Source organism: Malaya genurostris, chromosome 2 (genome assembly GCF_030247185.1).
Source record: "Malaya genurostris strain Urasoe2022 chromosome 2, Malgen_1.1, whole genome shotgun sequence".
Taxonomy (NCBI): domain Eukaryota; kingdom Metazoa; phylum Arthropoda; class Insecta; order Diptera; family Culicidae; genus Malaya; species Malaya genurostris.
Window position 1 is genome coordinate 31,563,547 of NC_080571.1, and position 24,426 is coordinate 31,587,972.

At 39.7% G+C, this 24,426-nt stretch overlaps 1 protein-coding gene across 7 annotated transcripts in view; it reads left to right on the top strand.

The window, feature by feature from the left end:
* Positions 1-24,426, top strand: part of LOC131432644 (uncharacterized) — a 638,754-nt gene that overhangs the window by 290,006 nt on the left and 324,322 nt on the right. For 6 of the 7 annotated variants that reach the window (XM_058599051.1, XM_058599052.1, XM_058599053.1 and 3 more), the window contains exon 2: positions 18,190-18,494. The exons of the other annotated variant lie outside the window; for it this stretch is intronic. In XM_058599051.1, coding sequence (XP_058455034.1) covers positions 18,472-18,494 — 23 coding nt within the window. In that variant the 5' untranslated portion in view covers positions 18,190-18,471. The remainder of the gene's footprint in view (positions 1-18,189; positions 18,495-24,426) is intronic. 7 annotated transcript variants of the gene reach the window in all.

Consider the following 24,426-nt stretch of genomic DNA (forward strand, 5'->3'; position numbering starts at 1 on the left):
TCCAAATATTCGTGAATAATATGTCCAACACGTTCCTTTGATATCTTTAGGGTGTCAGCTATCTCGATCAACTTCACTTTACGGTCATTGAAAATCATTTTGTGGATTTTTTTCACGTTTTCATCGGTAACAGCCTCTTTTGGACGTCCACTGCGTTCATCGTCTTCGGTGCTCATATGACCAGTACGAAATTTTGCAAACCACTTACGAATTGTTGCTTCGCCCGGTGCAGAGTCTGGATAACACTCATCAAGCCATTTTTTGGTATCGGCGGCACTTTTTTTCATCAAAAAGTAGTGTTTCATCAACACACGAAATTCCTTTTTTTCCATTTTTTTTTCACAATAACAAAAGTAGCTTCACTCAAAATGCAATATCTCACAAACTAATAATCAGACAGCTGTCAAATTTATACACGTATCTTTTGAAGGTTGGTACTAACTGAAAATGGTATGAATTTAATTCTAGTGGCGCTCTCTCATAGAAACGATACGAACTTTTCAGCCGATCTGTTAACTTAACCTTCATTTTCTACCAGAGCAGTCGAGCTAAAGCATCTCATCAGTGCAAATCACTCGAGTCTATGGTATGATCCGGGTAGTGCCCTGAGTGGCGTTATGTCTAAGATGCGGATATTAAGCCAGGGCGGCCCGTTTGGCGTAAGGTCATTTGGCATAATACCGTTTGTCATAATGGTTATTTTACATTACAGTTATTTGGCATAATGGTCATTTGGCATAATAGTTTATCGGCATAATGCCATTTGTCATAGTAATAATTGGACTCGCAATATTATAATCTAATGTAAACTTTCGTTTGTTTTTCGATCGAGCGATGTTTTGCAAGGAAAACTCGTTTTCGTTCGAGTATGATTTTTTTTGTTATTCGGTCCGGTATTTTTTTTTTAAATTCTGTAGTAAATGGCACACTATCTTTATATATAAGCAGCTGACTTAGTGCTAGCACAATCTTCTGTTCGTCATAGATAATTCAGGTCGAGACGGCGCTTGCTCGGATTACCCAAAGCTAGGAGCTATCCCTCAGTTAAGCAGGTCGTTAAAAACGATGAGGTGTAACCACATTAGATCTTCCAAAGTTGCAGTAAATTAGAACAATTTCTATTGGGCAGCATGTTCATCTGTTATGCCACATGACCATTGCGCCAAACGAATTTGTGCCAAACGTGGTAGCCTCCTAAGATGCGGATATTTAATCTAGGAGATGAATTTAAATAAACTTTAAAAATATTTTGAAATTTGAAAATCAATTAAAAAATGCCTAAGTCCCACTATTAAAAAAAACTTTTTCCGTGTTTCCACCAGCTTTATTTAAAGGCTATAGCAGGATACGCATGTGAAATCTGCACCCAAAGGGAATTCATATTCATAACCCTTTAACTGCCATATTGACGGAGCTAGGGCGGTTCTATTGATTTTCATTTTATTTGATTTTTGAAGAAACTGCTCCTCCAAAAAAATTGAAAAAAATCAGGTATGTTTAAGGCAGAGGGGATGCTTTACAATTTTTTACAAAATTTTTGAATATGTATTTCTTCCATTAAAAATACTAGAAAATTTTAAAACATATTTTTTCCTTCTTCCAATTTTTGCACCACCCTGGATTTTTTAGTGATAAATAAAGAATTTTTGGACACGTTAAAGTGGTATGTTTTCATATTTTTTAAAAATGTGGACGACCAAAATATTTGATTTTTTCTAAAAAATAAATAACAGTCGACTATGCGTCCCCATCAAGTTCTCTTCGAAGGAAACGCATGGTGCTTTGTTCTAGTAGTTTATGCAACTCAAGCGCAGGGCTTAGAAATTAAAGTAATGAAAAGGAGGAAATGAGTTTCAACCTTTGCATAATACATACACGATCATACTTCAAGTACAACCTAGAGAGCTACGAAGCAAAAACTTACTGGTATATCGTACATATATGAATGGTAATAATATATGAACGTCGCGAGTATCAAACATATAAAATTCGGTTATGGCAGTCAAGAACTAGAGCGGGTGTCAGTTTTTTACGTGTTGCTGATGGATGTAATGAAAGAATAATGAATGGAAGCTTGAAAATTTCATTACAGTGTCAAAAGTTATCATAAAGATATGTTATCGAGGGATGTCTATAGTTTTCTGGAAAAATGTATGATAAAGATAAAGTTAGAGTTTTGTGTTTGAAAACGTCAATCGAATATCTTTATGATGGTTTTCATGGTTTGTAGACTGAGAGCGCTATATGTTTTTATATTTATTCTAAAATTTGAAACAACAACAGATATAAAAAATAATTATGCGTTATTTTTCGTTTTTGAGTTATAACCTTTGCATAATTTCAAGTCAAGCATCTATCGACCATCATTGCCGTTTCAACCTTCCGAGCGAACGGACGTGCTTTGTGTTTACTGCGAAAAAAACCAGTGCCGTGTGTGATAACGTGACCGGACGATCAAAACTAGATTATATCGCTATTGTGTAATAGACAATAGTGCTTTTTTCTGTGAGAGGTTTTTTGTACATTATACACTGAAGCAGTGCATTGTTGTGAGCGGACGATCGAAACAGTACCGTTAGCCGGTGATTGTTTGATCGATCAAGGCCAGATTTCAGTGGCCATTGTGATTATACTGTGCGGATTATAAGTGAGTGTGCTTTTTCCTCTCGGAGGTTTTTTGCACACCCTCGAAGCGGCGATCGACGAGGGCTTGGCCTTGGTGGCCCCCGTTGGATTAAAAGTTAAGTACTATTATTTTGTATATTTTTTTTTCTTCTTCATTCGACCGTTCATTACCCCCCCCCCCCCCCCCCCCCTTCGAATCATTTATTTCTGCGCGGAGGTAGCTCCGCGACATGTCAAATTTGACTCCCGACCCCTCCGTTCTCGATGATCAGATGGAGACTTCTGTTGGCAGCAATAAGTCTCGCATAAAGAGTTATCCCGATGGGCTTGCACTCTCGGCCGGGCCTTACTCGGTTTATTTCCGGACCAAGGCTAAAGAAAAAAAATTGAATGTTTTGAAAATATCGCGGGATCTGTCCTCGCGATACAATACTATAAAAAGTATTGATAAAATACGACCAGATAAGCTCAGGGTTCTGTTCACCAGCTCAAAGCAGGCAAATGAGCTCGTTCAAAATGACCATTTTACGCGGGAGTACCGCGTCTACGTGCCAGCTCGCGAAGTAGAAATCGACGGTGTGGTCACCGATTCGAGTTTGACTTGCGAGGACGTTCTTAAGTACGGAGAGGGCTGTTTTAAGGACCCCTCACTTAAGAACGTCAAGATACTGGACTGCAAGCGATTGCAATCAGTATCGATCGCCGGGGATGGAACAAAGTCTTATCCCCAATCTGACTCTTATCGTGTGACCTTCGCCGGCTCTGCTTTGCCCAACTACATCCTCTTGGACCGGGTTCGTCTGCCTGTTCGTCTTTTTGTACCTCGAGTAATGAATTGTACCAATTGCAAACAATTGGGGCATACAGCTTCTCATTGCTGCAATAAGCCCCGGTGTGCTAACTGTGGGGAGGCTCATGCGGATGGCTCTTGCGGTAAGGATGCTGAAAAGTGTCTCTACTGCAAGGAGGGTCCGCATGACCTAATGGCATGTCCTGCGTATAAGCTGCGAGGAGATCGGATGAAGCGTTCCCTGAAGGAACACTCCAAGCGTTCCTTTGCCGAGATGCTTAAGAGTGCCACCCCTCCTAAACTGACAACGAACCCATATGCCTGCTTGTCAGCTGACGAGAGCGATTCTGACGACCCTTTGGAAGGTCCATCATCGGCGGTCCCTCATAGCTGTAGGAAAAGAATGAATAAATCCTCTCATAAGCTACCTAGTAAGGGCTCGAAGGTGTCTTCCGAAGGGCTTCGAAAAGTTACAGCTAACGGGAATCGGGACAAACCACCGAAGCAAAAGGCTCCTGGTCTCGGAAAACTCAGTTCCGAGATGGAATTCCCACCACTTCCCGGGACAACAAAATCCCCAAACGTCCCTGAAAATCTATCAGAGAACCAACTAGGTGCTGGACTTATCAAGTTCTCTGATGTTGTGGACTGGATTTTTACAACTTTTAATATTTCTGACCCTCTTAAAAGCATTTTAATTGCTTTCATGCCAACAGTAAAAACATATTTAAAGCAGTTGACTGCAAATTGGCCCCTTCTCTCAGCGATTGTATCCTTCGATGGCTAAATCATCCATCGAGGTCACGGATCTAATCACTGTTTTACAGTGGAATTGCAGAAGTATTATCCCAAAAATAGATTCCCTTAAATTTCTGGTAAATAATCTGAAATGTGACGCATTTGCATTGTGCGAAACTTGGCTAACTTCTGAAATATCCTTAAACTTCCACGATTTTAACATTATTCGCCTGGATCGAGATGATCCCTACGGAGGAGTACTTTTGGGGATCAAAAAGTGCTATTCTTTTTATCGAATTAACCTCCCCTCGATATCAGGTATTGAAACTGTCGCATGTCATGTTACAATCAAAGGCAAGGATCTTTGCATTGCTTCAATCTATATTCCCCCAAGAGCCTCGGTTGGGCATCGGTGGCTCAGTGATATCATTGAGCTCCTTCCCGCACCGACGTTGGTTTTAGGAGACTTTAACTCACACGGTACGGGATGGGGCTGTCTTCACGACGATAACAGATCAGCTATGATCCATGATATCTGCGACAACTTCAATATGACAATCTTGAATACGGGAGAAATGACACGGATTCCTGCACCACCAGCAAGACCAAGTGCGCTGGATTTATCCCTTTGCTCGACATCGCTACGGTTGGATTGCACGTGGGAGGTAATTCCTGATCCCCACGGTAGCGATCATCTACCGATCGTAATATCAATCACCAGCGGCTCAAAACCATCGAAGACAATCAATGTTTCCTATGACCTCACACGAAATATTGATTGGAATAGCTATGCGACCGCGATATCTGAGAAACTTGAAAGAACACAACAACTTCCTCCGGAGGAAGAGTACACGTTTTTGACTGGCTTGATTCTCGACACCGCGACTCAAGCTCAGACGAAACGTGTACCCGGCGCAAAAACTAACATCCGTCCTCCCAACCCGTGGTGGGACAAAGAGTGCACAAATTTAAACGCGGAGAGAGCCTCCGCGTATAAAATATTCAGAAAAAATGGAACACCTGATAATTACCGGAATTACGCGGCGTTAGACGTTAAAATTAAGAACTTGATTAGAGCTAAGAAACGCGGTTACTGGCGTCGGTTCGTAGACGGCCTAACAAAAGAAACATCTATGAGCACTCTTTGGAACACAGCCCGACGAATGCGCAATCATAACACAACGAATGAAAGCGAGGAATATTCTAACCGCTGGATATTCGATTTCGCTAAAAAAGTATGTCCAGACTCTGTTCCGGAACAGAAGATCACCCGCGCCGCGACACCAAATACATACGAAACACCATTTTCGATGGTAGAGCTCTCACTTGCGCTCTTGTCATGTAACAATAAAGCCCCGGGATTAGACAGAATAAAATTCAATTTGTTGAAAAATCTGCCTGACCCCGCCAAAAGGCGCTTGCTGAGTTTATTCAATAAGTTCCTTGAGGACAACATTGTTCCACATGACTGGAGACAAGTGAAAGTGATATCCATTCAAAAACCAGGAAAACCAGCCTCCGATCACAATTCGTATCGGCCGATTGCTATGCTTTCCTGTATCCGGAAATTGTTCGAAAAAATGATTCTGTTTCGTCTAGACAATTGGGTCGAGACTAATGGCTTACTTTCAGATACACAATTTGGTTTCCGCAGGGGCAAAGGAACGAACGATTGTCTTGCGTTGCTCTCAACAGAAATTCAAATGGCATTTGCTCGTAAAGAACAAATGGCGTCAGTTTTCCTAGACATTAAGGGGGCTTTTGACTCAGTTTCTATAAATATCCTATCTGAGAAGCTGCATCAGCATGGTCTTTCGCCAGTTTTGAACAACTTTTTACATAATCTATTGTCTGAGAAACACATGTATTTCGCGCATGGTGATTTGTCGACAATACGATTCAGTTACATGGGTCTTCCTCAGGGCTCATGCTTAAGCCCCCTTTTATACAATTTTTACGTAAACGACATCGATAAATGTATCAACACATCTTGCACGCTAAGACAACTTGCCGACGACAGCGTTGTGTCCATTATAGGACCCAAAGCTGGCGATCTGCAAGGGCCGTTACAAGATACTCTTGCCAACTTATCCACATGGGCTCTTCAAATGGGTATCGAGTTCTCTACGGAGAAAACTGAGCTGGTTGTATTTTCAAGGAAGCGAGAACCAGCACAACTACAGCTTCAACTAGGGGGTGAAAACATAGCTCAGGTCTTCACATTCAAATATCTCGGGGTCTGGTTCGACTCCAAAGGCACCTGGGGATGTCACATTAGGTATCTGAAACAAAAATGCCAGCAGAGAATCAATTTTCTTCGTACAATAACCGGAACTTGGTGGGGTGCCCACCCAGGAGACCTGATCAGATTGTACCAAACAACGATATTGTCCGTTATGGAATATGGATGCTTCTGCTTCCGATCCGCCGCGAACACCCATTTCATTAAGCTGGAAAGAATTCAGTATCGTTGTTTGCGTATTGCCTTGGGTTGCATGCAATCGACTCATACGATGAGTCTTGAAGTGTTGGCGGGCGTCTTACCGTTGAAAAACCGTTTCTGGGATCTCTCATATCGTTTGCTCATTCGATGCGACATTTTGAATCCTCTGGTGATTGAAAACTTCGAAAGGTTAGTTGAGCTTAATTCTCAAACCCGTTTTATGTCCTTGTATTTTGATTACATGGCTCAGAATATTAATCCTTCTTCGTTTGCTCCCAACCGTGCTCATTTCTTGGATACTTCTGATTCTACTGTGTTTTTCGACACATCCATGAGAGAAGAGATTCGTGGAATTCCGGAACACGTACGCCCTCGAGTGGCCCCTAATATATTTTATAATAAATTTAGAACAGTCAACTGTGAAAAGGTGTTTTACACTGATGGATCAAACATCGACAGGTCCACAGGCTTCGGCATCTTCAATCAAAACATCACCGCTTCTTACAAACTCAGTGATCCGGCTTCAGTTTACGTCGCAGAATTAGCTGCTATTCAGTACACCCTCGAGATCATTGAAACATTGCCCAAAGACCATTACGTCATTGTCACGGACAGTCTAAGTTCAATAGAAGCTCTCCGGGCAATGAAGCCAGGAAAGTATCCCCCATATTTCCTGGGGAAAATACGGGAACACTTGCGAACTTTATCTGAACGGTCTTATTCAATATCGTTAGTCTGGGTCCCTTCGCATTGTTCCATTCCGGGCAATGAAAAGGCAGACTCATTGGCTAAGGTGGGCGCATTACAAGGTGACATTTATGAAAGACCAATCTGCTTCAATGAATTTTTCAGTATTTCTCGTCAGAAAACTCTCGAAAGTTGGCAAACTTCATGGACGAATGACGAACTGGGACGATGGCTACACTCCATTATCCCTAAGGTATCGACGAAACCTTGGTTCAAGGGGATGAACGTGAGTCGTGATTTCATTCGCGTTATGTCACGACTCATGTCAAATCACTATACATTCAACGCACATCTCCGGCGTATCGGGATCGTGGAGAACGGGCTCTGCACCTGTGGCGACGGTTATCAGGACATCGAGCATGTCGTGTGGTCGTGCGTAGAGTATCGCGACGCCAGATCGGAGCTATTGGAATCCCTCAGGGCCCGAGGTAGACCGACTGAGGTTCCGGTTCGGGATGTGTTGGCGAGTCGGGATAGTTCATATATGCTTCTGATATACCAGTTCCTCAAACACATTAATATACAAGTGTAATCTGTTACATCTTGCTTAGAAAGTTCCTCCTATTTATCGACGTTATTTCAACTGTGGCTAAGAATTATTTTCACCTGCAGGCTCGACACTAACTTCCGCCGATTATCCCGATTCCTCATCTGTCCACCATCTTCATCGGAACTAACAAGATCTTTTTGCTGTCACTAACCTTTTCGCTTCCCCCCTCCCCGTCTCTTCTCCATCTCGATGTCAACTAATTAGATCTCTGTCGTTCTTAGTCATTTCGTTCCCATATCCCCATTTTACTTCGTTTTCCGCAATATTTACTTCTCTATATTTTTTCGTTATATTTACATCACCATCATCGCCCACGGAAGGTCGCTCTAGTCATGCGGGCCACCCGCCGGGTATTCGTAGCCTGGGGGTGTTTCCCGCGGACCCACACAGACCGAGGGATGCGGCCAACGTCATCTGGAAGACTCATGATATATTCCACCCACCGGCCGGTGCCGATCGCCAGCTGAAGGTTGGATCTGCCAAAGTCGACCACTGCGACCCCAATACAACATTATCCAATCATACTATCCTAGTTTTAAGTTAGTCGTTAATAAAATTAGAAAAAGTCCTTGGCACCTTAGAGCTAAAGCAGTGTGCCTTAAAAATAATTATATTATTGAATAAAAAAAAAAAAAAAATCTATCGACCATGTCTATTAAAAAAACTTGATTAGCTGAATCGATTTCTTTAATTTTTGGGTATATTGTGTAGAAAGCTCCGTACTTTCCAGAAAATATCTGATAATACATAATTAACTCAGTAAGTGATTTTCACTCTCAATTAACTCAGTAAGTGATTTTCACTCTCAGAGGAACGCCTCCAGGTTTTTACTGGTTTAACATGGTCAAATATCATTGAGCTTCGTGATGTGCTGGTGTCAATGAGAAAGATTTGGTCGTATTTACGTTCAAATTGTGAATGGGAAGTTCTAATAAATTATTAACATCAATCCTTGGATTGGAACGAAAGCAGCAAGTGTCGTAATATAGTAGCTCTGGAAGAGAAACTTTTGAGAAGGATGTTCTGCCAAGTAATTTTGGATTTAAAGCTTTATCACGAGATGACCCAATTAAGACACACAGATCACAAAAAAGCTATTCGGGCCTGTAATAAGTTGTTTCTCATTTTTAAAAGCTTACAAGTGCTATATCGAGTACACTCCAAATTCGATTTGGGAATCCAGCGCCGTTGCTGTGAATGCTTTATTGGCAATAGAACTGTTGGTTGCTGTTCACATGTGGCCGCCATTATTTACTACTTATCTTATGCTCGGTTTTTTTATCCAGAATAGTGAGACCGTCAAAAATTCTTAAATCAGAACAGCTACCAACGATTATTAATAAAAGAAGTGACGATGATAAATCTATAGAATAAACGAAAATAATCAGAGAGAAAATGTGTGCTTTCGAATAGCAATGTATTTTTATAACATATTTTATCCCATTTCCTATTCAAATGAAAAATACAGTCAATAATTCTAGGAAATTTTTTCGTGACCTTTCTTACATGAAACTTCTTTATCATTTCATAAAGACAATTGAAGTTTCAATTTAATAATTGACCCTTTTGTGTCTTAGTTCTGACTCCTACTGCGTCCATTAGTTCATCCAATAGCAAAATTTTATTAAAAATGATGTGCTGATAAAAAAAACTCCAAATAGGTTATGAAATCAACAACAAAATGTATAAAAATTTCATATTATTTTATGATTTATAGCAGTTAATCGTTTGGTTAAAATAATATGATATTTAAAAAATAAGAGGAATATGCTTTATTAAACTCAAATTGTTGTGACTATATTAGTATTATATTAGGATAAGAATTCTATGTAAAAGTGATGCTATGGCAAAGAACAAAGAAATAAACGTATTTATGAAAAAAAATCTAAGAAATCGATTCCAACCTTCATCAATGGCCACTTCTGTTTGACACCAATATAAAAAAAAATTCAATTCACTGCTGTTTCAACTCGCTATGTATTTAGTGAAATGTACAGAGCTGGCAAAAAGGAAACCGCGTTGTACGAGACCCCACAGTGCAAAACGATTTGACCATTTCACGAAACACTATCGAATCATCGAATTATATACAGTCACCCGCTCTAGTTCATGACTGCCGTAACCGAATTTCATATGTGGGATACTCGTGACGTTCATATATTACTACCATTCATATATGAACCACATACCAGTAAGTTCTTGCTTTGTAACTTTCTCGGTTGTACCCGAAGTATGATCGTGTATGCTTTATGCAAAGGTTGAAACTCATTTCCTCCTTTTCATTACTTTAATTTCTAAGCCCTGCGCTTGTGTTGCATAAACTACTAGAACAAAGCACCATGCGTTTCCTTCGCTCAGAGTTTGATGGGGCCGCTTGGTCGACTGTTATTTATTTTTTAGAAAAAATCAAATATTTTGGTCGTCCACATTTTTTAAAAATATGAAAACATACCACTTTAACATGTCCAAAAATTCTTTATTTATCACTAAAAAATCCAGAAGAAATTTATATTCAAAAATTTGTAAACCTTCCTCATAATACCTTTAACATGCCTGATTTTTTTTTAATTTTTCGGAGGAGCGGTTTCTTTAAAAATCTAATAAAATAAATATCAATAGAACCACCCTAGCTCCGTCAATATGGCAGTTAAGGTCTGAGGACAGAGGGTCGCGTGTTGAATTTTAAATCGACCACGTGGCTCGCTCAATTCCCTTTGCGCATCGTATTTCTCTTGCACTCTCTCGTATATGAGCAAACCGTACCGGGTTGCCAGCATACATTTTATTATTTTGATGAGAAGTTTTATCACATAAATCTATCGTATGGGTTGGACATTACATGGATTCCAATGAACAATGAAAAAATATTCAACTTTCACAAAGATTGAAGGCGAAACAAAAATTGTGTTTATATACAATTGTGGTGTCAACAGGTACATCACCCTAGAAAACCCTAGCACTGATCACACAAGCTTATCGATTGTATTGACACACTCGTAATTGTATCTCACTCACTCACCTTCAAACAAGCATCTTAACGATAATCTTTTGTACATAGTAGTAATAAATTTGATCTCAATCTATTCAGACGTGTCCGCGTATTTCTTTATCGAAACAAAGAGGTATCCCAAAATTTGGTGACCCCGACGCTCGATTGATAATTTTAACACGCGAATATACGCTGTTATACCGTACGTCGAATTGTATCAGTTAAACGCGCAAATCCGTTATTTGCACAGTTTTTGACCGATTTAAATCCAGCGATACTGAAGTGATGAACGCTGACAAGAAAGAAGATGGCGATTCCGATAACCGCGTTAAAAGTGAAACACTAGCCGAAGCCGCAACAATGATCGCTAAGATTAGTTACCCTCCATTCGATGCAGAGGATATCGACACGTGGTTTATTTGTTTAGAAGCTGCCTTCAGTGTGAACCAGATAAGGCAAGATAAAAATAAATTTAATGCCTTGATCGTGGCACTCGGCTCACGTGCTAAGTTCGTGTATTCCACGATCGCTAAATGTAACATCATGGCGGAAAACGATCGCTATGAGACGCTAAAAGCCGCCATTGTTGCTCATTTTCGTCCATCAGAGATGCAAAGACTAACCAGTTTGCTGTCTGGGATGACACTTGGCGATCAAAAACCGAGTGTTCTGCTGTCCGGGATGCGTCGTTTGGGTGGAACTGGATGTACTGACAATGTCCTTTCCAATCTTTGGTTACGCGCTTTGCCCAGCACAACACGTTCAATCATCACCGCGATATCATCAGCATCACTCGATGAACAAGCGAAGGTAGCCGACAAGATAATGGAAGCACCAAGAAATGAGATCGTAGCCATTCGTGCGAAGGAGGAATCAACCATTTCTAGCTTGGAAAACCGCATTGATGCCCTTACAAGACGTTTAGAAGAAGTTATTTCCAACAATTTTCACAATAGAGGACGATCACGCACCAGGTTTGGAAATCGTTCGAAAAGTAGACGTTCGCCCACACCGATTCAACAAAAAAGTCATCGTCGATGGATTTGTTGGTTTCATTATCGCCACGGCGCGCAAGCAACCAAGTGTGAAAAGCAAAAGGGGGATAACCTAAATGTCCCGTGTATCTTCTACGATGGCAGTATCGAAACGTACACTCGTCGTGAAAAAAACTGATGACCTCGCAGTCAACCTGCTTTCAAATTCCTGAAACATTATCAGAAACTACCAGTACCGTACTGAACCAACCCCGCATCTGGCGGATACACATTCTGGATCATAAAACACATCAGCATTTCCTTATAGACACAGGAGCTGACATTTCCGTTATCCCTCCAACACCACGTGAGCAACTCAACCCAGTATCACGAGATCAGCTTTTCGCTGCCAATGGAACTTCTATCAACACCTACGGCACAAAGCGTTTGAACTTAGACATCGGACTTCGTCGACCATTCACGTGGGTGTTTGTAATCGCAGACGTGAAATCACCGATAATCGGAGCAGATTTTTTGAAGTATCATGACCTTCTAGTAGACCTTCGACGCAATAAACTCATTGATAATCGTACCAACCTGCAAATCAACAACATAAACGCCGCGTCGAAACCATTGATTACAACCTACGACGTAAAATCACCCTTTGCTGACATTCTGAAGGAATTCCAGGACATCACTGTGCTTAACATGGACCAACGTCCAACCCAGGCCAAAACGGTTCATCAAATCATTACCACAGGCCAACCAGTTTTTTGTCGCCCTCGAAGATTACCAATCGACAAACTGAATGAGGCTAAGGCCGAATTTCGGTTTCTCATGGAGAAAGGCATTTGCCAGCCCTCAAAAAGTTGTTGGGCCAGCCCTTTACACCTGGTAAAAAAAGCTAATGGAGCTTGGAGACCATGTGGTGATTACAGAAGTTTAAATGCGATAACCGTACCGGACCGGTACCCTATACCGCATATACAAGATTTCTCCAACATCCTTCACGGTAAGAAAATATTTTTCTGTATCGACCTTCAGAGAGCATATCACCAAATCCCGGTTGCCCCTGAAGATATTCAAAAGACGGCAATTACAACACCTTTCGGAATGTTTGAATTCAAGTTTATGACATTCGGACTTAGAAACGCAGGTCAGACGCTCCAGCGACATTTGCATGACATTTTGGGCGATCTCGATTACATATTTCCCTACGTTGATGATTTGTGCGTTGCCTCTGACGACATCGAACAGCATAAACAGCACTTGCGTGTTTTGTTCACCCGGTTACGAGAAAATGGACTCACGATCAACGCCGGTAAGTGCCAAATTGGTAAGCCGGAGGTTAAGTTTCTCGGTCACTCAATCGACAAAGACGGCATCAAACCGACACCCAGCAAAGTGTCAGCAATTTTAAAATTCCCACGACCAGTCGTCGCCAAACAGCTGAAACGTTTTTTGGGAACAATAAATTTTTATCGACGCTTCATTCCTCGCGCTGCCGAAACCCAACAGATATTGCACACCATGATTCCTAACAACGTTCGAAATGACCAGACTGTTTTACAGTGGACCGAAGAAAAGAATGCAGCTTTCGAGAAATGCAAGTTGGATCTCGCCAATGCTGCTCTTCTTGCTCATCCTTCCGCCGATGCACAATTAGTTCTGGAAGTTGACGCTTCAAGTACCGCAATAGGAGCAGTGTTACACCAGATTACTGAACAAGGTCGTCAGACCCTAGCTTACTTTTCCCGCAAACTGAGCAACAGCAAGATTAAAACCAGCACATACGACCGCGAGTTATTCGCCATATATGAAGCTGTAAGGTATTTTAAAGACATTCTGACTGCACGAGAGTTCTGTATATATACGGACCACAAGCCGCTGACTACCGCTTTCCAACAGCGTCCTGAGAAAGCAAGTCCAACTCAGCAACGATATCTCACCCTGATCAGCGAGTATACGACGGATATTCGGCATGTGTCCGGTGAACAAAATAAAGTAGCCGATATGTTGAGCCGTATTCAAACTATCACCAATACAAACAAAGCAATCGATTTCAACGCTTTAGTAACTGACCAAAAAAACGATCCCGAACTGAAAACATTTTTATCAGATCCGCCAGTCAACACAACTATAGAACTGAAAGCATTGTCATCTCCACTATCCTCGCTACCCATCTACTGTGATATCTCTACGAGAGCCATACGACCTTTCGTACCGACAAGCTTTCGGAACCACATCATTGCCAAACTACACAGAGCTTCACACCCTGGGACTCGTGTAACCACTCAACTCGTCATCGAACGTTACGTCTGGCCATCGGTGCGTCGTGATTGCAGAAACTACGTATCTCGATGCATTCCGTGCCAAAAGTCGAAGGTACATCGACACAACAAATCCCCAACGTGGCAGATACCCACACCAGATGAACGATTTGCACACATTCACATGGACATTATCGGACCACTACCACCATCAGAAGGTAATAACTATTGTTTAACATTAATCGATAAATTTGCTCGTTGGCCAGAGGTTATTCCGATACCGAACATGACAGCAACAACTGTGTCCCGAACGTTCATAAGTGGATGGATCTCCCGCTTCGGCGTTCCTCACAACGTCACTACTGACTTAGGCAGGCAGTTCGAATCCGATCTTTTTAGTCAGCTGACAAAAGTACTCGGTATCACCCATCTCCGTACCACGCCGTATCATCCACAGGCTAACGGGCAAATCGAGCTAGTACACAGCCAACTAAAGGCTGCGATCATGTGCCATCAAATTCCGCCCTGGACAGAATCGCTACCGATTGTGCTACTCGGTATGAGAACAACGCTCAAAGAAGACCTACGTGCATCTACAGCCGAGCTTACTTACGGTACTACACTTCGCCTGCCGGGGGAATTTTTTATTGAGAGCAGTCGAAGTTTAAAACCGACACCAGAGTTTGTCACAGATTTAAAGCGAACAATGGCAACACTGCGGCCTACACCTACAAGCAACCATTCCAAGAAAACACCGTTCATCCAGAAAGAGATGTCCACGTGCAGTCATGTGTTCGTGCGAGTTGCGGCGATCAAGCCTCCGCTATCACAACCTTTTGACGGTCCGTACCGCGTGATACGCAGGAAGAAAAAAGTATACATCATCGACATCAAAGGAAAACCGTGTCCAATCTCCGTCGACCGCTTGAAGCCAGCTTTCGTCCAGGCCGATGAACGGCCGGCACCCCCAACCGTTTTGGACTCAGCAGCAAAGCCGCATCAGACTAAGTCAGGTCGACACGTGAGAATTCACTAATAGTACTGTTGTTGTACCGTTGAATTCCACTATGTTATATCACGTCATTACACTCTCACAAAGTCACTATTTTCACAGTCACTATTTTTCCGAAAGTGTTTCAAACGTTATAATACAGATACGTATTTCGGAATGCTATTTGCATCCTTCTTCAGTGTATCGGTTTTAGGTTTTAGGTTGAAGAAGGATGCAAATAGCATTCCGAAATACGTATCTGTATTATAACGTTTGAAACACTTTCGGAAAATTAGTGACTGTGAAAATAGTGACTTTGTGAGAGTGTAATGACGTGATATAACATAGTGGAATTCAACGGTACAACAACAGTACTATTAGTGAGAACATTCTACTAACAGCTCAAACAAAAATTTAGTGACGTGAGAATTCCTGAACGTTATGGACAAAACTAAGGGGGGAGTATTGTGGTGTCAACAGGTACATCACCCTAGAAAACCCTAGCACTGATCACACATGCTTATCAATTGTATTGACACACTCGTCATTGTATCTCACTCACTCACCTTCAAACAAGCATCTTAACGATAATCTTTTGTACATAGTAGTAATAAATTTGATCTCAATCTATTCAGACGTGTCCGCGTATTTCTTTATCGAAACAAAGAGGTATCCCAAACAATGAAACGTCTGTGTGTTTGGCAGCCTTGTCGAACGAATTTTATTTTTCTTTCCTTTTTCAGAATGCTATCAGGAAACCAAAGCGAAAAAAATGGCGGATGCATTGAAACTGACTTTGCTTTACCGAAAAATACAAGACTTTATTTTTATCGCGATAACATATATATTTTTATGTACTAATCGCATCTAAACTAAATTATCTAGACTTTGTCACGGTAGATTTATGATACAAGCCTTCAAAGCCAAGATATTCGATGAGCAAGTAGAGGTATGCATTTTCGAGCGTTCCAATTTTTAGCAGTTCTTCAGTCAGAAAAAAATACAACACGACCGCTAAACTCAATGAATCATTCTGAAAAATTCACAGAATATTCTCAACTAAATTTCGAAGACATTGTCGGGTGGGTTTTTCTATATTCTGCACCGTTTCGAAGAAAATTTAATTTAAAACGGCAAAATAGCAAAAAACCTATCACTTTACGGTACTGTCCTGAGCCCTCAATGGGTTGAAACTTTGAGAAAATTGTTTCCAGTCTATGACCTTTCGAATGTGGTATAACAATATAAATTCCATTTGGGGGCAGATTTCACATGCTTATCCTGCTATAGCCTTTAACATTTCTATTCAATTCATTGTTCTTTGTTTTCTTGAGAATCAATCTTGAAAAATATGGTTTTTTTTTGTAAGAACAGCAGTTGAAACGCAAAAGAAGCGCAGTAGCCATATCGGTAGCATTTAAAATTTGCGTTCGGTGAGAATTGTTCTTTCACAGTCTGTACAATGCCTACTGTGGTAATTTATTTTCTTTCTCTTACCTAATGCTTTGGTTTAACTGTATCAAAAATGTAATTGTTTTTCAATTTTCGAAACATATCAAAATATTCAAAAGCTGAGACATTTTTGCATAGATATATGTATGTTGTAATGAATTTTGCGTTTCATTTTCTGATCGTAAATCAGTGGAATGACTCCACCCATTAAAGAGTATTACAAACATCTTATTTTGGTTCAGATTATAAATTTATTGAATTCGAAGATGCACGGGTACAAAAGTTTGTCGGCAATTTGACGTTTCCGGTCAAGTGACTCATTGGCCTAAAGCCATTCGGCGAAACGTCATACAACAAGACGAATTTTGATGAAATGTTCTGGTCTCATTTTCAGTACAAGAAGAGTTTCATTCAGGCTGCCATTGTTCATTGTTAATAAATTTAAGTAGTTTTCAGTAACACTGGTTTCAGAACGCATTATCAAACGTTATTTAATCAGGACATTTGATAACACCGAATAATGTGTCGTCTGGATATAGTGTAAGGCTCAACAGTAACACGACCTGGCCATTACTTTATTACGTCTGTTCGTATTTTCCTTGGCGCTAGAGAGGACCGACCGGACGGTTCTTCGCAAGAACAATGCACTGATTTTATCGAGCATGACGGAGCACTTTACTGGCTATCCGGTTCATTCAAGCGCCCGGTAGATCCATCCAGCGTTGGCATCACCGAGTGCCCGTAGTACGCACGGCGAAGTCAGCTTCGTACCCCACATCCAATGCAATCCGATAACAAACTCGTCGCCATTCATCACCCAACCTCTGCCGTGCGGGATATTATCTTTGTTTGCACTTCGATAATTACAGCCACTGGACGGGTGGGTGGTTGATGGGACCGATGCGGGTGCGGGCTACGGGGTGCGTATGTGGTTTCCTATCATTAAATGAAAATGGGTTCAGCCACTGTTTTGAAGTGGTTACTGGTTGGACCACTCATCGCGCACTCGCGCATTTCAATGGAGTTCATCATTCAATTGTCAACGGCTGAACTGTTTTTTATTTCATAACGTAAATAGCTTCTCTCGCGGCTATTAAAATATTATGTTTGTTTTTATTCTCCTGTTTCATTTTACTTATTTTTAATCATCGATGATGTGATCTGCTCTGGTTAAGCGATTTGAAAAACAATACTCTTAATGTCCCTTCTTCATTCCATTTATGTGTCGTCAATAAATAATTGTCATTTGATCTGTAACTGTCTGCATAATCAATAAATGTTCAGATCCCATTTGATTTCTGTTACTGTATCATCCATCGTCGTGTGCTGATCTGATTGTTCCGTTCCATTGAATCAAGTTTCAATTTGCAAATTGATTTACCCACTATTCTCATTCTAGGTATCCGTTTAACTTCCTATTTGATAACAAAAACATAAATAAATACATGTACCTTCCATTATCCGATCCAACCCGTCCCCCAGCCGCAAAAATGAAATATCACCAGAATAATGCTCCTGTACCGTTCTAGCAACCATGCAACCTAGCAACAGTAACCCATGTCAACGATCACAACACAGGCCTAACTGACCCCTATGAAACATCATCCTTTTCTCTTGCAGCGCGGGAAACGAAGAGCTTAAAAGCTGCTGCAGCAAAGAGGGCGAGACAAGAAAGAGAGAGAGAGAGAGAGAGACAGAGAACATCACAGAAACTAATAGTAGTATTGCCCCGAGGATCCGACGAAGTGGTGTTCCTTCCGGGGGTTTCTCCCCCTCCGCACAAAACAAACCATCCGAGAAAAATAAACGAAAAATCACGCAATCCCATTCGAGCCACAGACCTCTGCCGCCGGAGGTCGTCCCGCCCGGAACAGTATCCGAATCGGCCGTAGAACATGAACCATGGCAAAACTGCGTCATTACAGGTGTTGTTGTGTTTGAGTTTTTCAGTTATCATACGTATATTTCACACTGCAATTTGTTTTCGATTTCCATACAATCACGAACACTTGCGGTTTTTTTTCGTACTATTTTTTTTTGTTGTTTTCGTTTGTTCTTGATTCAACATTTTACATCCGTTTTTTTCCAGTTTCGATCTCGTGTTTCGTTTCATCAGGTTTTTGTTTTTGGTTGGCGGATTTTCAGTTTGATTGTTCATATTCTTTTGGATGGCCTTTTGAAACGAATTCGCACGAATCGACTTGTAATGCAGGATTTGCAGTGCTGATTCACTGATGTATTATTTTCCACAGTTTTTTTTAGTTTTGATTTGCTGATTCCGTTCGATTTGTTTATCGTCGCATTGCTCGGGAGACGTTGATTGTTTGCTTTTTTTTCATGCGCTCTGGAAACTACTTTAGGCAACTTGGATAGATTGTTTGGTGAAGCGAGTGCGGTGAAGTCGACGGAGAGCCAGTATAATCGAATTGCTTTAGTTTTGCATATTTTTTTATGTAAACGCATGGTAATTGGCAGCACTGGTCGAAAATATTGTAATCGTTACGACGCATTCTGGATTTTTTTTAACAATTTGAATTTTTCTATGCTTGAGTTACATACACCTAGAGTTTATGGTAAGCAGGAAACAGTAGATAATCATTTTGGGCAAGGTTAGTTCAAAGCACAGATAACGTACATCCTTCAAATAACTCGATAAATGTGCAATTCTTTTGTTATAGCGGAGTGAACATAAGGAGTGATTGTACCAGAGCAATTCCAGGAATGAGTAGACGAAAAAGTGACAAAATCAGAATCGACCTTCTCCGATTTGGATGAAACTTTGCGCATGCCTTCAGTATGGCAAACCATAAGTTTTGAACCGATGGAGAGGTCAATCCGATTCACGACTGACTTTTAAAAAGGGCGTATGTATTTTTGCATTTCACAAAAATTGCCTTTTTCAAATCGTTGTAACTCAGAAACCGTTAATTGTACAAAAATGGCGTTCAGGAAGAAGTTGTAGGAAACCGATTGGACACTATAAAAAAATATACACTGAAAAAAATTTATGATTTTTTTTCTCAATAATTACAAAATAATCCGAAAAAGTTAAATAAAACAAAAAGCATGGTTTTAATTTTTTTTATGATTTTTATTTTAAAGCTGTTATTAAAACCTACAGATTGATGGCTATCCCATCCGTGCCTTTTGAAAAATGAAGAAGTTACAGCTAAAACAATTTACAGCTATAGTCGAAATTTCAAGTTCTCATTGAAAGATAATCGTTTAAACAGTAGAATTTTATTTTACAGGTTAAAGGCAATAAATTTGTTCATGATATCCTTTCTTCTAAAAGTAGCTGTTCTTGAGATACTTGGATATTTAATTATACAACCATTTTTTATATTTCCATGAATTGTTTATTTGCTTGCTATATCTACAATTATTACATGTACATGAATAATTCTTAATTATACTTAAGGTTTTAAGTTTTTGAAAATTGTATGAGTACTACGTGCATCGTCATTCGAATACAGTCTTGTGACGATTGTGGTTCCTGAAATCGGAACGAAAAAATGGTATTTCTGTGTGCCTGGAATCATTTTGGTATCCTTATAAACACTACTCCACTCGGTCACACCTCGTTCATATTCTTCTTGTGGCACGTAACAAAAAGACATGGTCGTCAATGCATCTCGACGTTTCTACTCTGCCCATTCATATAATTGTTTTGCAGTTGTGATTGGGTGTCCATGTAGTTTAGCCAATCTTTCACGTCGTGCCATTCGCTTTAAATTACCCCCGAGTGCATCACATGGTCCTTCACCATGGGAAGTTGCAAAAAAATGCCACTCAGCATCAAAGTTATACATTGATTTAAATTTACAGAGACTTGCAGAATTTGTTCTGTTTTTGTACTGCGAGGCAGCTCCGTCAGACATAAATATTTCTTTTTTATTTTGAATTTTGTCTTTCAAAAATGACATTAAGTGTGAAATAAACGCTTGAACCGCGATGGTATCGTGTTTGAGCACTTTTGAAATCACAATGAAACTTAAATGTTTAAGCTCTTCTGATTCTCTATAATAAATTTCAAACGGATGAATGGTTGCTTGATCGTTGCTCCAATAGTGGCATTGAACAGCATCCTGAAGCACAAATGAAAAATTTTCTGAAAAATCACAAATAATTACAATTTCTCCTGTCTTTAAATTAGATTTTGCCTTTTTAAGAAAATTATGAGTCACAAGTTTTTCTAATTTTTCGCAAAAATATGCTGTAAATTCTTTTACTGGTTTGACAAATTTCTCTAGATCACAGTGTCAGTAGAAACCCATTGTTCAAATCTTATCTCAGTCAAATCACGTTCCCCGAAATAGTCTAAAACGCCCCAGAGAACTCCAGCTTTTGTGTCGCTGGACAACTTTTGCATTCACGGAGGTAGCAGGATCTCTTTGATGAGTCACATAATAGCTTTTTTAAATAATAATTCTTATCATCATATTTGAAATATTTTTCAACAGCATGAATCATTAATGAAACATTCTCATGGATTGTGCAAACACATATGTTATGTGAACCAGAACTTCCGCGCAACTTGCAGTGTTTTGGTCTTAATGCTGCAAATATACTAAATCCAATATTTCGATCTGGAAATTCCTCCTTATAACCCAAAAAAAAATTATTTCAATGATGAATAAAGCAATCGTTTTTGTTTGCGTTCACACTTACCATTCATTTTGACTGTGACGCAATCTCTTGATCCCGGCATTACTCTGCTGACGTCATCGCTGTTGAAATATTGAAGCACCTCGTTTCCTATCGTTTCGTTCCTGCTGCGTCCCGTTTGTTTCTTTGTTTTTTTTTTCGTCCGTTGATTCTCTTGCCTCCGACACAATGTATTTGTTCGCCTTGAATTGGGTGGCTATTTTCTTCTTTGACCACGAGTTTGCCAAGACTGACAACAAACGCACTGTTTTTCATTTGTTATTAACTGATATCTGTTCTACGATGCATAGCTATTTATATGTGAAACAGGTAGAACCTCTTTGATTCTACATGTGTTTATTCGTTTTGACGTAGTTACGTTAGTTATACTATTTAAATGATTATCTTTCAACGAGAACTTGAAATTTCGAATATATTTGTAAATTGTTTTAGCTGTAACTTCTTCATTTTTTAAAAGGCACGGATGAGATAGCCATCAATCTGTAGGTTTTAATAAGAGCTTTAAAATGAAAATTATCAAAAAAAAATCGAAATCCTGATTATTTTAATTTATTTTTTTTGTTCACTTTGAAAATATTGAGAAAAAAAATCAAAGTTTTTTTCAGTGTATATTTATTTAAGAGTGCCCTATTGATTCCCTACAACTTCTTCCAGGACGACATTTTTGTACGATGAACGGTTTCTGAGTTACAACGATTTGAAAAAGACAATTTTTGTGAGATGCAAAAATACATACGCCCTTTTCAAAAATCAGTCGTGAGTCGGATTGACATATTCATCGGTTCAAAACTTATGGTTTGCCATACTGAAGCCATGTGCAAATTTTCATCCAAATCGGAGAAGGTCGATTCTAATTTTGTCACTTTTTCGTCTACTCATTCCTGGAATTGCTCTATAGGTGAACCGTTACAATTCTGGAAGCAAATAAGTGAAGCTTACACAAACCGGTTTTCGATATTCAAAAATGTTAGGGAATCAGTTTTATTCGTAGTCACGTCATCCAGTTATCCTACTGACATTACCAAACCGACTTTTTGTTTAATTTTTCATTCGATTATTTTTGCATTATTAAACAAATGTTCGTAAACTATTTGGTATTGAAAGTAAATTGAAAATTTCAGGTGTCTTCTACACAAAAAGCTAGGAACTAACCGTGGAAGTTGATGAATTATGAACAGAAGTGGTAGTAAACAAAGAAAAACAGTCACTGGCTTTTGAGCCCATTTTAAATGTTTGCATCGATTTGTGTGCAACTGAATGAGCGCCTCAATTTATAAATCCTTATTAGCAACACAAAGCTTTTTGTTTTAGAACCCGAAGAAGATCGAACACACGAACCAGAAACATAGACTTTGCTTGCCTTAATCTACTCCGGGCCTTGTCTCCGGAATTATATCAATTTTCATTTTTTCCAATTCCGAAGCAAATCTAACTTTGCATTTCATGTTCATGTGCAAGTGTCACTCAAAACATCAACAAGCAGAAGTGAGCTAATAGAGTTTGATCAAAGCAAACCAGTCAAAATATGTAACGCTCCGAGTGATGCTTGTTGTCTAGCAGCAACCATTTGCTCATAGTAATTAAGCTTATGTCGTTTTCGCTTGAGAAAACTGGAACTGACCCAGAGTAGTTGCATCAAATAAACACTTTTCACGAAACTGTTTTGGTTTCGTACTTAGCAACGGTGGTTTGAGCAAACCTGATATAAAAACCAGATTCGAAACTGACTCGATTTTCAGTTCAACAACGTTGAAACTAGGTTCGAAGCCGGCTTCAAACAAACGGTTTGCCAGCAGTTAGGATGAAAACTATGTCAAGCGAAAACGTCATTACAGATTCTCGTTCTTCTACAGTTTCACCTTTGCATTTAATGACCAATCAGAGTTATGTTTCCCAGCTGTTATATCGTTTCCTCCTTCAAAAGCATCGTCTTCGTTAGAGAAAGCCAGTAAACTAGCATAGTGGCTTAGGTTCAGAGAATTTTGGAGTGAAAAGTTTTTTTAGAGTATGGCGCCATCCTCATTTCTTCACGAAATAAGGACAGATGATGCCACCAACAAGAATTCCGCACTAAACAGTGAACTTTTCTAGGGGTAATGGTGTCTAAAAAACTTTCAATCAAGTGTAATGCGTGTGAAAATCATCCATCACTCGATGAATGGTACATTCAGTGGGTCGTCCATGAAAAAATATCACGCCATTGTCTGAGCGTTTCACGAATCGTAATAAATTTTCACATCTTGGAATCGTTGTTTTAGTGTGAACAAATCCATGATGAATTATCAAAGATTCAACACTTCTAAAAAACTCTGTGATTTGTGGAATCTGTGTGGACGTTTCAGCTCACGTAAATTTACGTGCAAGAAGATTTAATATTGCGTCTAAAATTCCATGACATGAAATTCTTTGAAATAAAAAAAGTAAGTAATGGTAGCGATCGCGGCGACTTGAAGCGAAAATCATTTGATCACAAAGTACGTATGTAAATCGACTGATCCACATAAGCACACATCTGCTAGGCTGGTAAAAGGTGAATTTAAATTCATAGTGTCACACCTGCTAACCGAATGCAAGTTACAACCGGAACCAGCAAAATTCATTAAGTTGTTACAAGTGAAATTTCCCGTTATTTGACGAATTATGTCTTTAAAAATTAAAACGTATAAGAGATTAAGTCACCTATAAAACTCACATTTTGTGTATACTGAATGACCGAATGACAGTTGACCCTATCGAAAAATGTTACACACAAAAAGAAAATACCTTTCATAAAGTTCGAACTAACTCGTATACACCGAAACCTCCATTTACGAACTAAACGGGGGTTCGTAATAAGAGGTAGTTCGTAAAAAAAGTTTACGTTATTTTGGATTTTATTCATAAAAAAAGTTTTGTGTAATAAATGTGGAAACCGCGAATCATATGGCTATTTTCGGAACGGATGTGAAGAGTAAGTGCAAGAAAATGATGTTTGGGCTCGTTTCAAAATCCAAGATGGCGATTTCCGATTTTCTGATATTCCTGGAAAACCCTTACAATATGCGGATACTTTCAGAACGAAACTGAAAAGTAGATGTCGAAAAACGATATTTGAAGGGGTTCTGGAATCCAAAACAGTTACTTCCAGTTTATTAGTATTTTTTAAAAGCTTTTGCAGTATTCCTTGAACTTGGTTTTCCTTGAAAACAC